General features: G+C 38.7%; 1 protein-coding gene across 1 annotated transcript in view; it reads left to right on the top strand.

The window, feature by feature from the left end:
• The window catches only part of LOC122555878, a 204,313-nt gene extending 186,643 nt beyond the window's left edge, over positions 1-17,670 (top strand). The window contains exons 8-10 of the mRNA XM_043702112.1: positions 7,181-7,305; positions 14,127-14,302; positions 16,756-17,670. Of these exons, the coding sequence (XP_043558047.1) occupies positions 7,181-7,305; positions 14,127-14,302; positions 16,756-17,193 (739 nt within the window). The 3' untranslated portion in view covers positions 17,194-17,670. The remainder of the gene's footprint in view (positions 1-7,180; positions 7,306-14,126; positions 14,303-16,755) is intronic.
• The last annotated feature ends 646 nt before the right edge of the window (positions 17,671-18,316 follow it).

Here is an 18,316-nt window from a genome sequence, read left to right as displayed (position 1 = left end):
TCTTTTTCCACATAAGGAGTCAGCTATTACGAGGGGGCATAGCTTTAAATTAAGGGGGGGGTAGGTATAGGACAGATGTTAGGGGTAGGTTCTTTACTCAGCGAGTCGTGAGTTCATGGAATGCGCTGCCTGTGGGAGTGGCAGAGTCAGAATCATTGGCGAACTTTAAGTGGCAATTGGATAGGTACATGGATGGGTGCTTAAGCTAGGACAAATGTTCGGCACAACATCGTGGGCCGAAGGGCCTGTTCTGTGCTGTATTGTTCTATGTTCTATGTTCTATGTTCTATGACCTTGAGTGTTATTGGAACTGTACCTATCAAGGCAAGCTTAGAGTATTCAATCACTCTCCTGACTGGGTGTGTTGTGGATGGTGGACTGGGATTGGGGAAACAGAAGGTGAATTACTTGCCACAGAATTCCAACCCTCCAGTCTGTTCTAGCAGACACAGTATTTATGTGGCTGGTCCAGTTCAGTTTCTGTTCAATGTAAACCGTGAAGATATTGACAGTGGGGGACTCAGTGATGACTGTGCCAAATGCCATTAAGCATCAAGGAGCTATGGTTATATTTTCTCTTATTGGAGATGGTCACTGCCTAGCATTTATGTGACACCTATATTACTTATCAGCGACTGATTGGATGTTGCCCATATCTTGCTGCGTATAGACATGGAAAGCTTCAGAGTCTGCGGTGTCATGAATGGTGCTGAATTATGGAATCATCAGCAAGCATATCCATTTCTGACCTCATAATTGAAGGAAGGTCATAGATGAAGAAGCTGTAGATTGCCAAGGACATGATCCAGTTGAGCTCCTGTAACTATATTTTGGGACTGATGTCAGAGGGTATCACATTGAGAATGTACATTAGTCTGCCTGATTAACTTTGAATACTGTTCGTGTCCAGTATTGGTCATTAACTTGTAAAGCAAATGGAGGTGCTTTGGAAGTGAGTAGGAGGATATATTGATGTATCGGTTACTAAACTGGGGTGGGGGTGGGGGAGTTGGGGAGAACATTAACTTAGAGAATGCAAGTTTGAAAGATTGTGTTAAAAATATCTGGGAAACAAAGAAAAAAGTTATCAATAAAAGTAACAATGAAGCTGTTGGATTGTTGTACAAGAAAATCTGGTTCACTGATGTCATCTGGGGAAGAACACATTCTTTTCTTACATTATTCTGAGGGCATATAACTCCAGTGCCTCTCAAGTGTTGTTAACACAGGTGTCTGCTGTGGCCAAAGAAAGCCATTCAGTTCATTACACTTGGGATTGGGGAATAAATCTAGGGCTTGATCAGGATGCTCAGAATGAATTGAAAATTTGAGGTTGATCCCCAGAAATTGAGAATTGAACTAAGAAGGAAGATGAGCGATATTACACTAGTTTATCCTTCAAACATTTTTCTGAGTAATAACTCTTATGTATTTAATGGTGTTGAAAACAAAAACAAAGCAATATTATGGTAAAACATTATAATAAATGAAAGGATAGAAGTTGAAGCTTTGAGGAAAATAAGAACTGGTGTCAAAAGTAGTTCATTTCTTTTGATGATGAATCCATGCTAAGTTCATCAATTCTTCTTGGTTTGAATTGTACATGGAGTCACTGATCTTTTCAGAGTGTAAAGCCAAATCTTTAAATCCTGCCCTTTTGGGGTTAGTAAAACAAAATATTCATTCGAAAATAAATAACTTCCATTTATATAGTGCCCTTCACTACCTCAGGACATCTCAAAGGATTTTGTGATCAACGAAGTGCTTTTGAAGTGGACTCACAGTTGCTATGTGGCAAACACAGCCATCACTTTCCATACTCATAAGTGGTATTGAGATTATGATTCAATAATCTGTTTTTTTTAAAACTGGTGTTAATTAATATTGACCAGGACACTGGGCAGAACACCCTGCTATTCTTTGAAATTGTGCCATGGTGGCTATTCCACACACTTGAGAACATAGATGGATATTGGTTTTAACATCTCATCCAACAGTACTGTACTCTCTCATGACTGCACTGCAATGTAATCCAGGCTTTTCTAGTCAATACTCTGGGAGAATTGTACCCACAATTTTCTGACTCAGAGCTAAGAGCTCTGGCAACTGAATGACATCTCATATTTTCTGTTTTTCAAGGCAACTTCTTCTGTCAGACTCTTGGTATTCCCTCTGACTTCAAATTAAAATCTCCTGTCTCCTTGATTGAAGTTAAGTCCAAGAAGTTTGTTTCTTCTTTCTTGCCAAATTATCTTTCCTCAAATTCCCCAACAATTCTCGACTCCTCTTAGAAAACTCATGGATGTTTAAGATTGGAATTTAAAAAGAAATTCTGGAATGATTTTTTAAATCAAAGTTATGCGCTTGAATAAACTTATCATCTCTGAGAGGCAAAATGCTCTTTCATCTTGTGTACTCCAACTTGTCATAAGATTTCATTCTCTCTCTGTTGTTTATAATTACGTTAAGGTCAGTAACCCTCTGATATATTCTCCATTTTTTTGAACTTCAAAATATATGCCATGTATGCTGTTCCTTGCAACATCTCCACTGTGGGGAAATGAAGATTAATTTTGTTTCACTTCTGTGATTACTTATTTTTCAGCGTGTATCCTTTTAGTTCCCTTAATCTCTATTTCAGCAATATTTTTCAAGAATTTAAAACCTGTACTTGGCATCAACAGTTTCTGGTCTCTGATATACTATTGTTTTCAACCTTGATAGTGTCCCTTTACCTTAGTTCCTTGGTAAAATTGATGATGTTGAGAACAACATTGGAAAGTAAATGGCTTGACTTTACTCAGACAGATGAAATGAAACAAAGCTATATATCAATGGGCCAGAGCTGAAGCTGCTGTATATCATGAATTCCCTGTAGGTGGATAATTAGCCAGGATAAAAGCATCCTGATAGACTCCTGGGAAGTGATATTGGCATCACAGACTATCTGCATGTTCACAAAATAATAGTTTTTCAATTGCAGAATTGAATTCCAACAGTGTTTGTGGTGTGACTTATATAGAATCATTAGTTCCAAGAGCCAAGTGAATGCTAAATACTCATTGACAATTTCTCTGAGTGAAAAATGGGGCACTTTCTTGGTACGATGGAGGGCGGGTGAGTCAATCAGGCCCACTTTTCTATGTTCCCAGAGAGTTGTTACAGAGCAACATTAACAGGGATTGGAAACATCCTCATCCTCTCAGTCACAGATGGATTTGAGGAAAATGGAAACTGAGGAAAATTCAAAATGAAAGAGGAAAATATTTTGTAATAAACATTAAATTTTAGCTGTATCAATTGGAAACTTCTGTCTATATTTTTATTGCTTGCAGTCACATACCAAACAGCCTTTGCAATTTGTCATCAAGGGCAACATGACTCAATTCAATTTTGACCACTTGTTAAAGTGAAGTTGATAGTCCATGGATTTGAAAAATATTAATAAGCAAAGTAGGAATTGGCACCTTAAATAGTATTGGCCAAAGGATTCACACTGACGAATGTGGTCTATGTTATCCCATAATTGTTGCCAAGTCTAAAAGTCTTTGATAGTTATCCAGACTCCCTCTTTCTTGCTGCATTTTGTCTCATTATGGAACACGTAAGACTTGCATATTACACTTGATATGTCAGGAGTGCAGTATGAATATATTCCATTTGGCAGGAGCTACTATACTGAAGAAGCTTGATACAATCTGAACAAGACAACCAAAATAGACAAAAAAATACAAATTCACATGATGTGTGCAATCATTTCCCTTTACAATTCCAAAGAGGCATAATTGGGTGATTTGCATATCAGTAATGTAGAAGAACATCTTTCTAGTAAGGAACTAGATATTTTAATGTAACTGTAGAAACATGTCATCTGCACAATTATGGTACAAATATATGTTACTTGTGAAATAGCAGAGCAGCTGCAATTTATTTGACCAATAATCACATCTACATCATTTGTTTAACAGCAGTTACACACTCTGGGTGGAATCCTTTGGGTTGGCAATGGGAAATTATCTTTCTTATGTGGGATTGTGATGGACCAGAAGCCTGCCACCTCCTGCCCTTGCCAGATGAAAAGTTTCAGGCAGGAATACCCAACCTCCATTATCTGTTCTGCCACCAATTAAGGCCCATAAGTAGTCATTTGATAATCAGTTAATACTATTACCTCATCTGAGCTGGAGAACACATTGCTGAACGCCAACCTTTAGCCCATGCTTCTGACTCTCCCGGCCTCCTCTCCCAGTGAATCCCATTGCAAGATCTCCCACCAAAGAACACTGTCTTTTCCATGACTCATTCTTCATTCTTGGAGTCTCAGGACATTGTTGTCCCAGCAGCAGCCATTGCATCTGGTGCTGCTGAGCTCTAGAGTTGCCCAGTGTTTATTGATTGATGGGTAGCTCTGAAATCTCCCCCAATTTAGTCTGAGATTGGCAAAATTTAGCGAATTCACTTTCCAATGCCAGTCTACTTAATGTACTTTTCCTCAGCCTACCCTTTAACAGCACTCGTCAACGATCATAAACAGCGAGTGATTGGACTAAAGACACACCAGACGTGAACGGCACACTATCTAAGTGGTGCAACATTGTAAGTCATACCAAGGTTCCATGATCTCCCCTCAACCCAGTGTCTCTGGAATCAAGAAAGACAAAACTTGCCATTTTACACAGCCAACCCTATATTGTCCACATTGACTTAAACAAATTTTGCTAGGAGAAAGTGAGGACTGCAGATGTTGGAGATCAGAGTCTAAAAGAGCGGCGTTGGAAAAGCACAGCTAGCCAGGCAACATCTGAGGAGCAGGTGAGACGACATTTTGAGCATAAGTTCTAAATCATCATTCCTGATGAAGAGCTGATGCTTGAAATGTCAACCCTCCTGCTCCTCAGATGCTGTCTGACTGGCCGTGCTGTTTCAGCACCACACTTTTTGACGCATAAGCATATGTTGCCCCTTTTAATGACACAATGTCAAGATCCAAGAGTTCCCTCTCCAACAGTGTATGAGTATCTTTGTGACATGGACTGAAGTATTTCAATAAGAAGGCACAGTTTCTTGATTCAACATATGGGCAATAAATACTGATCTTGCAAACAATGCTCATATTCCAAGAATGAATTTAATAGCACATGCACTATTAGTTCAGGAAACTGGGCTGGAATATTCTTTATACTAGACAAATTGTATGACTCGGTTCCTTAATTGATTGAATCAGGGAATATTATCTGGGTAGAATTGCTTTGCATCTGAACTTATATCAATCAAAATTTATGCAGTATGAATGCTAACAGAAACTCGACATCCAGAAACAGCACTAGCTCACAAAATAGGTGGCAGTATTGTTTTAGCAATGCATCATAAGAATTTAAAGTGGTAATAAATGTTTATAACATAACGCAACACTAATTTGGGGTGGCATAGTTGCTCAGTGGTTAGCAAAGCTGCCTCACAGTGCAAAGGGCCCAGGTTCGATTTCAGCCTTGGGTGACTGTCTGTGTGGAGTTTGTACATTTTCTCCATGTCTGTGTGGGTTTTCTCCAGATGCCGCGGTTTCCTGTCATAATCCAAAGATGTGCAGGTCAGGTGAATTGGCCATTTTGAATTGCCCATAAGGTAGGAGAATGGGTCTGGGTGGGTTACTGGTCGGAGGGTCGGTGTGGACGTGTTGGGCTGAAGGGCCTGTTTCCACACTGTAGGGAATCGAATTTTAATGAGGGCAACTTCTTTAAAACAAATGTTAATCACATGGTTAGTTTTATATGCATAATCAGATATTGGAACTAACTGCTGTGTATAAATAAAAATATGGTTGAGTTAAAGAAATCCTTGTTCAATTTCAGGCCTTCGTTTAAGTATTAATGGCTATGCTATTGTTGCTATGTATATTCAGCAATCATAGAATAGAAACGTAGGATCTTTCTAACAAGGAGGATGTGAATCAGACCATGATCAACAATGACCATGCTGCCCCTCTGCAGAAGCCATTCAGCAAGTATCATTCCCCTGCCTGTATATTTTCCTTGCCAGACAATAATCCAAATATCTTTTGACTGCCTCAATTGAACCTGCCTCACAAAACACTGACACAGTGTATTCCAGAACCTAACTGCATGTTGCTTGAAAAAGCTTTTGCTCATGTTGCTGTTGCTTCTTTGCCAATTACCTTAAATCTGTGTCCTCGCATTCTTATCGTTCAACCAATGCACACAATTTCTTTCTATCTCCTCTGTCCAAATTCCTGATGACTTTGAAAATCTCTGTCAAACCAGGCGAGAGTGTGGTGCTGGAAAATTACATCAGGTCAGGCAGCAGAATCGACATTTCAGGCATAGGCCCTTCATTAGGAATGAGGCTTGTGGGTTGGGGCTGACAGAAAAAAGGGAGGGGGTGGGATTGCGGGGAAGGTAGCTGGGAAGCGATAGGTGGATAAAGGTGGGGAAGAAGGCGATAGGTGAGGGGGAGAGTGATGGAAAGGTCTAGAGGTGGTGCTGCGTTGTAGGCTTGGGAATGGGATAATGTGGGGGAGGGAAAATGAGGAAGCTGTTGAAATCCACATTTATCCCGTGTGGTTGCAGGGTCCCAAGGCAGAATATGAGGCGTTTCTCCTCTAGGCGTCGGATGGTAACAGTTTGGCAGTGGAGGAGGCCCAGGACCTGCATGTCCTTGACTGAGTGGAAGGGGGAGTTGAAGTGTTCAGGCACGGGGCAGTGGGGTTGGTGGGTGTGGGTGTCCCAGAGATGTTCTCTGAAATGATCCACAAAAAGGCACCCTGTCTCACCAATGTAGAGGAGGTCACACCGGGTAACTGCTATCTCAACTTGCCTTGCCATTTTCAATTTGTTGTACCCATGTCTGTCTGCTCTTGCATCCAGTATAGACCTGTGCCTTTTATTTTGTATTGCCTCTGTGTTCTTCCTGCCAAAATGCATCACTTCACACTTTTATGTATTGATTTTAATCTGGTACTTGTCGATCCTTTCCACTAATCTATCTATTTCCTTTTGATGTTTTAGACTATCTTTCTGACAGTTCACAGTGCTCCCAAGTTTTGTGCTGTCCTCACAATATGAACAAGTTTTGTGTCATCTATAATGAAATAGAATATTGAGCATCAGGTTCCTTAATTACTTTCTTTTAATGGGATTTCCTTCTTTTTCTGACTTGCATTTAGAACAAATTATTTGGATTCTAAAGCTGTAGAAAGACATGGTCTATTCATCTGTCGTAACAAACCATATATTCACTTTATCGTGGATCATGGAAAAGAACAAAATAAAAAGATGCACACTCAAGAAGGTAAATTATACTTACTGTGATACTAAGCTGGAGATAGGTTATGTCTGCAATGCAGGTGGATGAAATCTGAATAAATTTCATGAGCAGAGAAAGCTCATTAGACCCTCAGGAGCTGTCTGCTTTCCAAAGAAACATAATACTCTCTTCCCATTATACTCTTCAGTTCATTCTTTCTTGAAAAACATATCCAATTCTTTCTTGAATTCATGCTGTTTGCTTCATTTGCCCAGCATGGTAATTCCATTGGGTGAAAACTAACCCATATGACTGACCTTTTAAATCCCAATTTCAAATTTTTGCCCTTGATATTTGAATTGTGCACCAATGTTAAACAAAGGCTGAGCTAGTTTTAACTTTTAATTTGGATTTCAAACTTCAAAACTTCAAAACTGTATTAATATTTTTAAAAAGGGAACACAAATCAGCATCCTTAAATAGCTGATGATTTAAGTTTTCCTGGCTCTTTTCCTTCCAGATGCATAGTTTACTTCATCTGATTTAATACCCAGAACTGTGCACAATACATGTGCAGGCTAGGTGGATTCGCCATAGTAAATGCAGGGTTACGGGGATAGCGTTGGGAGCTGGGTCTGGGTGGGATGCTCTTTGGAGGGTCGGTGCAGACTCAATGGGCCGAATGGTCTCTTTCTGCACTGTAAGGATTCTATGATTTGGAATTAATGTGAGGTTTGTCTAGTAGCTTACATGCCAACAATGCAACCTCTTCAGAATACAGAAATTAAACTAAATTACATTTTCAAAAGTAATTAAAATAGGAAATGAATTGTTATGCTTTGTAGATTCAGCACAAAAAGAAGCCATTTGACCCATTGTCTCTATTCTGGCTCTTTAAAAGATCATTCCAATTAGTTGCATTCTACTGGCCTTTCCCCATAGTTATGCAAATTTGCCCCTTTGAGTATTGAAGATTATTGAATCTACTTCTGCTTCTACTTCAAAGACCATATCCCAGATCGTAAATCACTGCATAATAAAACTTTTCATCATGTCACCACTGGTTCTTTTGCCAATTGCCTTAAATCTGTGTCCTCTATATATTGACCCATCTGCTTCTCATTCTTTACTTCTGCCCAATTCACCAGGCTGTGTGTGTGTCTTCTGAAATTTCCTACTTTTCTCTACACTACTTACAACAATACCAAGTTTTACATAATCTGTGAATTTTGATATTTATAGTCAATTCCAGCTCATTTACATTTCCGTAAGATGAGTGGTATTAATACTGGCTTCAGGGGAACACCACTGCACACTTGCCTTCAGTCTGAGAAACATCTAACTATTATCTCTGTCTCCTCCAAAATTTTGTATTCTGCTGTTATCTCCCTTTTAATTCCATTGGCTTCAATATTGCAAGCAGGTCTATTATGCTATACTTTATATTAAATGAAATTAAATTATGGTTGAAAAGGTATTCCAAAACACTTTGTTAACATGACGAAGAAAGGGTGTACAGTGGCACTGTTGCAAGTATGTTACAACATTAAGAAATAATTCATAACAAATTTTAAACAAATGTTAAATAATGAAAATATTTCATTAATTCTTTTTTAATAAAATGTTATTCCTGTGGTCAATGCAGTGTTTGCATATTATAAACATAACATTGAAGCTAACACTGCCTTCAAAAGAAGTTTTCATGGTAAACTATTTTTCATGATTTTATAAGTTAACTGAAAATTTGCATCTGATAACAACTATACTTTATCAATTGTTCTGTTCTAGGCTGGAGAAACTAGACAGTTAATGACATCATTCTGAATCAATTCACAGATTTTTTAATAGTAGAAACACTAGGAATTAAATAAATGTCATAGAATCATACAGCATCGAAATAGCCTTTTTGGTCAAACTCATCCGTGATGATCAGACATCCTAATCTGACTTAGTCCCATTTACCAGCATTTGGACCATATCCCTCTAAGCCCTTCCTATACATGTACCCATCCAGGTGCTTTTTACATGTTAGAATGGTACCAGCCTCCACACTTCTTCTGGCAGCTTATTCCACACGCACACCACCTTCTGCATGAAAACGTTACCCTTCAGGTCCTTTTTAAATCTTTCCCCTTTCACCTTAAACCGATGTCCTCCGGTTTTGGACTCCCTCAGCTGAGGAAAAAGCCCTTCATCATTTTATAAACCTCTATAAGGTCACCCCTCAGTCTACAATGCTCCAGCAAAAAAAGCTCCAGTCTATTCAGCCTCTCCCTGTAGCTCAAACCCTCCAGTCCCGGCGACATCCTTGTAAATCTTTTCTGCACTCTGTCAAATTTAACAACATCCCTCATATGGAAGTGTGACCAGAACTGTCTGCAGTATTCCCAAAGTGGCCTCTTTAATCTCATGTACAGCCGCAGCACGACATTCCAACTCCTAATCTCAATGTTACGACGAATGAAGGCAAGCATGTCAAATGCTTCTTCACCACCCTGTCTACGTGCAACTCCACTTTCAAGGAACCATGCACCTGCACCCCTAGGTCTCTTTGTTCAGTCACATTCCCCAGGACCCTATCTGTCACTGAGCCGATTTTGCATCCAGTTCAACACATTCCCCCTTGATTTGTATCCCATTGGCTTTACATTTTCTGACCAGTTTGCCATGTGGGATTTTGTCCAAAGAATTACTAAAATCCAAGTAGTCAACATCCATGGCACTGCCCTCCTCAAATTTACTTGTTACTTCCTGAAAAAAATTCAATGAACTTATTAAGATAGAGAAAGAGTATGTTGAACTCGATCCTGGATACTGTTCAATCGCAAGATATTAAAGCTAAAAAGTGTAAGTATTGCATCGTCGTGTCATGTGTAAGACATGTGGGTCATCAAATAGATGATGAAGGTGTCCATTCAATGCAGAAAGTTGAGAGAATTTAAAAATAAAGAGACTAAAGATCAAGAACAACATAAAATATTCATAGGGCTTGTAACTTATTGTTATTCTAAGTCCACCCTTGACTCAGCTAATACATCCACTCAATGCATAACTGCTCAAAAATGAGAAAAATTGACAGTGCTCTGTGGTGTGCCAGAAAGCTTTTGAATTTATGAAGAAATTGCAGAATAATGATGCTGTTTTGACACACAGTCATCCCAAAAAACATTTGGTTTTAATGTGTGGTGTCTCACCGAAGGAGTTAGGTGCAGTTTTACCTCACAATCTGGAAAGAGGTGTGGAGAAACCGTAGCATATGTTTCATGTACTTTTATGAAGACTGATGAAAATTATTCACAAGTTAAACAGAGATATTCATGATCATCAGGGATTCCTGATGGAGGGCTTATGCCCGAAATGTCGACTCTCCTGTATCTCGGATGCTGCCTGACCTGCTGTGCTGTTCCAGCACAACACTATTTGACTCTGATTTCCAGCATCTGCAGTCCTCACTTTTTCCTCCACATTCATGATTATGTTTAGTGTTACAAAGTTCCACATGTACCTTTATGGTATGAAGTTCACTTTGTTAACTGATGAACAAGTCCATACAATCAGAACAGCAGCACAATTTCAGGTATTGATTTTGATGGCCTATCAGTACAAAAAATGTTATGAATCAACAAATCAAGAAAATAACAATGGAAGCTGATACTCATATGTAGACAGAAAGATAAAGAAGGCAAATGCATGAATTAAAAACATGCAAGAATGAATAAATATCAAGTTATTCTCATTGTTTCTTCTCAAATGATGATTTTTTGTTAAACAGGTATCAGTGTTTAGGAAAACATTTTTTTTTACATGTAAATTACTTTAGCATTGAACGTGTGTGGTTTAGTTATGATTATTGTAAAGACCAGCATGCAGCACAATGTGTTAAATTTCAGGTATTGTTGATGTTAATCATATTTTGGGAAATTATGTGCATATATCATTTTTAATGTTTTTTTTTAAGGGGAGGTTGCCCAAAAGCTGCCATCTCTCAAGAGGTGCCAATAAAGTTAGTTCAACAATAGTTCAACAAGTCTTTTCTTAATGCAGTACACAATATGGACAGAGATCTGAAGGAAATTCTAGAGATTGGGGCCTAGGCAGCTGAAGGCACAGCCACCATTGGAATTGTGGTTAATATTAGGGATGTTCAAGAGGTAGAATTAGAGACACACATATCTCAAAGGGTTGTGGAGCTGGAGGAGATTACGGAGAAATGGAGTGACCAAATCATCGAGGGATTGAAAAACAAGAATGAGAAATTTAAAATTGAGGTGTTGTTTGACCTAGAGACAGTGTCGATCTGTAAGTATAAGGGTGACAGATAAATAGCATTCATTGCCCATGGGCAGCAGAGCTTTGAATGACCTCAAGTTTCACAGATGGATAAATGTAGGAGGCCAGCCAGCATTTGAACGGTGGAGTCTGGATGTTTTGATGGATGTTTCACCAGCAGCAAACGAGTTGAGGCAGGGATGATGTTGCAGAGATGGAAATAATTGGTCTTAGTGATGGTGCAGAAAAATGATTGAAAACTCAGGATTAAATGATGCCCAAGATTGCAAATAGTCCAATTCAACTTTCAGATGATTGTCAGACAGCAGGATGGACTCAGCAGTAAGGGAATGGAATTATGGCAGGAAGCAAAATTAATAGCTTCTGTTTTTTTTTCCAACATTTAATTGGAGGAAATGACTGGGCATTCAGCATTGTATGTCAAATTAGAACCAATAGAGGGGTTAAGAGGTGGTGGTGAGATAGAGTTGGGTGTCATCAGTGTATACAGAAGAACGGATGTTATATTTTCTGCTCAAAACAACAAATGCTGGAGATCACAGCAGGTCAGGCAGCATCCATGGAAAGAGAACAAGATACCATTCTGAGACTAGATGACTCTTCATCAGAACTATTATATTTTCCACTGGTTTGAAAGAGGGCATCCATGTATCTCAGTAAGATTCATTTGAGGATGGATCACTGGATATCACCAGTGGTTTCTGTGTAGGAGTGCAAAGAGATGCTCCTCAGTATCCTGGCCAAAACATAATTGTTCAACCAATATCAAAATAAAACCAAAATCATCATCTAGTCATTACCTCACTGCTGATTGATAGACCTCACTGTGCACAAAGTTTAGCAATTGTGTTTCCGCAACAGTGACCACACTTCAAAAAGCAAATAACTGGCCTTAAAATGCTCTGTGTCATGTTGAGGTCATCTAAAGTTCTGGGTAAGTTACAATTTTTTCTTCAATTCACAGAACATCATTGGTGGAGGCATCATATAGAAATGTACACAAACCAAAGCCATTCTGCATTTCATTCTTGGGCTGGCTATTTGCAGATCTGCCACAGATTGAAATGGAGGACAGACAAATAAAAAATAAGGAGGAGAAAACAATTTGAGGAAATATAGGAGTTCTCATCTTCACACAGTAGTTACAAGGTCAGAGGCTAGGAATCCTCCAGCACCTCAAACTTCTTGAACAATCCTCTAATTCACCTCCTGACTTCCCAAAGTTTGTCCACCATCTACAAGGCACAAATCAGGAGTGTTTTGGAATATTCCCCACTTGCCTGAATGAGTGCAGCTTCAACAACACTTCACAAAACTTGACACTATCCAGGACAAAGCCCACTTGACTGGCATTCCATCCACAAAAAACCCATTCCCTCAATCCAAATAACATGATAAATGAATTGTTGTCAGGGCTGAAGCGACCACTAGGTGGACGCCTTGGGTGACAAAGTTTGTGCCAGGGGATGGAAACAATAAACTGAGCTGAAACTACATACAGCTTTAAAGTAAAATGAACAACTGGTCACCAACTCCTAAAGGCTATGCAGGTGAATCCAAACCAAGTTTTTCTGAATCAGCTCTTTCCTGAGATCACCCAAGCCCCGCACATGCTCATTAAATCTCCAATGACTGCAACCGAATCAGTGAATCATTGATGGCAGTAGCTTCCTCTTTCCCAGCTCCACACTATTCCTAGTGCTTTCTGACTCTCCATTCGCAAACTCCTGCTTCTCTCCGCATGTTGGATGACCATCCAGTCAAAGATTTCTCTTCCTTTGTCCCCGTCCTTCAATAATTTGAGTTTGTGAATCATTTTCTACCATTGCTGGTGATTTTCCCATTGCTGATGCTCAGCTGTTCACTGCCATCCTCTAGTCCAAACACTAGCCCTCACTCAGTTACCTGCAGCATGAGGACATCGTGTTCCTATGGTCTGCAGCTCAGTGACAAGCAATGGCCTTTGAAATGGGAGAGACCTGAGAATAAAAGTGGAGCAGGGTAAAGGAAAAACAGAGAGGCAGAAGTTTCATGTGAAAAACTGGGATAGCGAAGTGTGATTTTAGTAATATAGTATAAATGCAGAAAGTTTATTCATAGTGCTGCACAATACAGATAATTTCTATTTTCGACAATGGGTGAGGAAAGGGTGGTGCCAATTAATGCCAATGACTTAAGAGTTGTGTGTTTTCATTGAATTGAAAAAGTTCTGGGTGGTCTCATAGTGATGTATGTGTTCAGGTGAGCAGTGCTGAGAGAACATGGTATTATAGAACAGTGGGAAGCTGAGACTAGGGCTACAAATAGCTTTCTGAAAGTTTGGCAATTTTCAGTATTTGTATGAGAATACGTCTGAATTTCTACCTATATTCCTTTCCGTGAATTCATTGTGGTGCATGTTGCCAGGCTGAAGTTTCACCAAAGACACTGAATGCTCTTGTATTGGCCATGCAGTTTGTATGTCGACATCTTGATGTTTTAGGTAATTAGTCAAATTGTAAACAATAGCCACACTTCAGTATTTGCGTGATGCCTAAATAATGTCATAGTTACTTCTTGTGTGGTAATTCCCACAGTATCTAAATTGCAAGAAGAACCTATTGTGCAATGTAAGCAAAGCATTTCAGCCAAGTACATAAGTGAAAATGATGTCCCTCCTGCCCCTGAGATTGACCGATTCAACAACAAAGTCAAGGTACCATGGGGAATTTCAACCAAAAAGGCAAATGGTGAAATCCATATGTCAAATGAGGTACTGATGTTAAAATTAAAATGTTAGACCACAGTTTTAAACAATCTGCCTTTATAACTACTTGATTTGATATCCTGATTTTAAGAAGTTTGAATTAGCCAAATGATTTTTTCATGCTTTTTCTTATTTTTGTTTTCAAATTTTGTTGATGTTTTATTAAAGCTTGTTTCGATATTTATGCTGCTGAATTTCAGATCGTTCCTTATTGCTGGCTACAAGAATATTAATATTGTAAAGAAATCCTGCAGTTATTTATTGCCTCCTTAAACTGGCAACACATAACATGAATTTTTGTTATTTCTAATTTGTCTTTAGTGTAGCCATTGTCAACTTACTCACCTTTTCTGATTAGAAAAACTCAGCACTGGCACAGCTGAAGAGCTCATTAATCGAGTGTTGTGGTGTTCACAGCACTGCAGTTATTTTCTCACCCACTTTCCAATGATAATCTTTGCAACGTATGAGCTTAAAATTGCATCAATTCTTAGCATGCCAAGTTTCCTGGAAGAATTTGTAGCCAAAATGGTTGCATCATATGAAACTAAAGATGAAACTTTCATTTTTGCAGGATTTTGCCATTTCCAACAAACATTCTCAAATTGGACTTTTAAAAACTGATTAATGTGTTTACTTTCTGATTTATTTAACAATTAAATTGACATTTGGATTTGCTATTCTTATTTGTGTGTCCCCCAGTAATAAATACTAATTTAAAACATCCTTTCACACTTATTATAGAACTGGCACATACTTAAAGGACTGATTGGTTTGTTTTTGAGTTGGTGGTGATTGGGACACTGTAGCCAGTTCCTTGGGTCACAGAGCTCAGCATTAATTCAATGAATTGATTTAGAAAGTGTTATCCGGCAATAGTCTGTTGACCTTAAATGGCTCTCTCACCCTGGGGAGGAGGTTTTGGGGGTGGAATATGTCAATAGTATTCTGCCATTACAAAAAGTGCCACAAAGTGAACTCCAACAATTGTGCAGCTCCTGGACGTAATACTATTAAGCCTCAGTGCAACATTCAACATGTACAAAGTGATTTTCATGTAAGATTCACATATCATTTGGTCAAAGCAAAAGGCTCATTGCCTGCAGTTGCCATATTCCAAAATGAAAACATATGAATCCTATAGGAGCTGTTGGGGGTTTCAGATGTTCTCTTATTGTTGTTTTCATTATCTAAAAATTAACAGATAATGGGGAAAAATTTTATAGCTGTCTTTTGGAACATCTGTGATTGCAATCCAGAGATTAGAGTACATAATCGCTTAGAGTACATAATTCAGTTCTTTTTCTGCCTGTTGTATTTTTGTTTCACTCACTTGATTGCCCAAATAAATAGGAGGTAAATGTGCTGATGCCAGAGCAATTTGATTTAAAATTTCAATATCTTCTGTTTTTCTCGGTATTTGGAAATTGAAAGTGAACCCATTTGTTCAATTACATGGCACAATGGAGCACATCACCATATTTTCCATAAGCTTGATTGTTAACTCAGGATTATGTTGGTATTGTTTTGCCCATCCCTAATTGCCCTGAGATGGTAATAATGAGCTGTCTGCTTGAATACAAGTAAGTTATTTCTTCAGCCATTTCAGAGGGTAGTGAAGAGTCAATCACATTGCTGTGGATCTGGGCACTCACATAGGTCAGGCCTGATCAAGACAGTGTATGTCCTTCTACATAGTACATCAGTGAACCAGGTAGATTCTGGGGGTTACGGATCGCCATTTCTGATAAGCATTTGATTGATTTAACTAACAAAATTTAAATTCTCCAATTGCTCTGGTGAGATTTGAACACACACATCCAGGTCACTCATTCAGACCTCTGGATTACTCATCCGAGCACTCAGGAACATGAGCAATATGAACAGAAGTAGACCATAGGTTATTTTGCACTGCCAGTCACTGGCACACTATTTGCTTTCCACCAACCTGCCTCTTCGTTGCATCATGGATTCCCCAAAAGACCAAAACTTCTTTTGTTCTCAGCTGATAAAAGGAGTGAAGCTCTGAGGTAGAGAACTCAACAGCTTCACAGCTCATCGAAGTAAAGAAATTTCTCCTCATCTCAAGTCCTAAATAATTGAACCCTTATTCTGAAACATTGCTTCTGCATTTAAGATTCTCTAGATAAGGGAAATACTATTAAGACCCTTCATTATAAGGTATATTGCAATGTGCCTCCCTCTCAGTCTTCTAAGCATCAGAGAGTATGGGCCCAATCTACTCAGTCTCACCAGGAAACAGCACAAGCAGTCCAGGAACCAATTTCAGTCTTAATAGTACACCTCCAAGGCAAGTATATGCAGTCAATACCACTAAAATACTGTGCCCTTAAATTTATCATTATAATCATGAATCGTGTCATGACTTTTTGTCACATGGGATATATGTTTTATTTTAATGTTACTGAGAATATTTCTTCCTTTCCATTTTTATTCAGAAAATGAGAAAAAATAAAGAACAGAAAGCACGACATGATAAGATACCTGCAGAAATGCTCATCACAAAACTTTCTGGAACCTCCAAAGTGTCTAGCCAAATACACAAAAATAATATTTCAGTCATGCACATGGTTCCAAACAAACGGCAGCGTGGAAAAACACCGTGGGCTGCTGCAGATTCAAACAACACTCCCTGCATGTTGGTAAATGTCGTGAAGCCTTTAGTCACTTGCTTAGTACCCCCCACATCTCGTTCTTCAAGATCAAGTCCACGGAGCTGTTCAGTTGCAGATGAAATATGTAAAGAAGTTGGAACAGGTGGCTTGTTGAGTGCTGAGAAAAATTCCATTAATCTATCAGCAAATGATGGCGGCTGTGCAGAAGAAAAGGATTCTGTTACTGAGAGACAATCAATAGAGTCTTTGGAAAGGTTTTAAATTAAGTGGAGAATATGTAGCAGAAAGCAACCATCTTCATTTTCCACAAGAATCATATTTTGTTACGAAGCAAGAGATTATGTAAATCTTTGTCCTTTTGAACAAGCAGATCTGGGACATGGTTAACTCAATGAATGGTATTATGAATGGATAATTAAATAGTACCATTTGAAAATTTGCTAAAATCTTTTAATGAGTTGTAATCACATAATAGCTTTGGTATATTTTATTTAGAATGACAGAATACAAACTCATGTTTTTGTTTGTTTGATGTGAGGTGGGTAATGTTAATTAATCCATCATTTATCCACTTATTTAAGGATATCAATGATTATGTTATTGTACTAATCCATTTGACTCAAAACCATTTAAATCCTTGCATAGTTCATGGAAAAACGTGATGTACAAATATATTTTTCAGAACTCTAAAGTGACTTTAAATGAAATTCTCTTGTTAGGAACACACATTCGCTTTACTAAAACCACTATTGTTTCCACTTATTACAGCATAATGGCATTTTTATTTGTCAGCATGGCTGAATTGGTATTGTTCTCACCTCTGAGTTCAAGTCCCACTCCAGACACCTGAGACAGACTGAGGGAGTATTGTGCATTTGGAGGTGCCACTTATCATGAGATGTTAAACGTGGGCCCCAGCTACCTTGTCAGCTGGATGTAATTGATTCAATAGCACAATTTCAAAGAATAACAGGACAGTCAGCCCTGATCATATGACAAATATTTGTTCAGTCAATATCACCAGAAACAATTTATCTGGTCATTGCTATTTGTGGAGATCTTGCGGTGAGTGTATTGGTTGCTGCATTTTCAAAAGCGCAACAGTGACAATACTTCAGAAGTACTTGATTGGCTGTAATGTGCTTGGAAGTGTTGTGAAGGGTGCTCTATTGACGTACAGTGTTCTTTCTTTTCTTACCCGTTGGGTTTATCGATTTTGCTTTGGAGCTTTCCAAGTGCCTTGTGTGTTCAGTTTACTTTTTGGTGACTTTTTCAAGGAACCACATTTTAAATCGATCTGTGAAATACAGGTAAAACATGGGCATTCCAAGGCATGTGCAGAGTCTGAGCCATAAGGGTGATGGATGATGTGAAGCCTGTGGCA

This window comes from Chiloscyllium plagiosum, chromosome 13 (assembly GCF_004010195.1).
Source record: "Chiloscyllium plagiosum isolate BGI_BamShark_2017 chromosome 13, ASM401019v2, whole genome shotgun sequence".
Classification (NCBI taxonomy): domain Eukaryota; kingdom Metazoa; phylum Chordata; class Chondrichthyes; order Orectolobiformes; family Hemiscylliidae; genus Chiloscyllium; species Chiloscyllium plagiosum.
The sequence above is the reverse complement of the archived record's forward strand: the minus strand, read 5'-3'. Positions and strand labels throughout refer to the sequence as shown.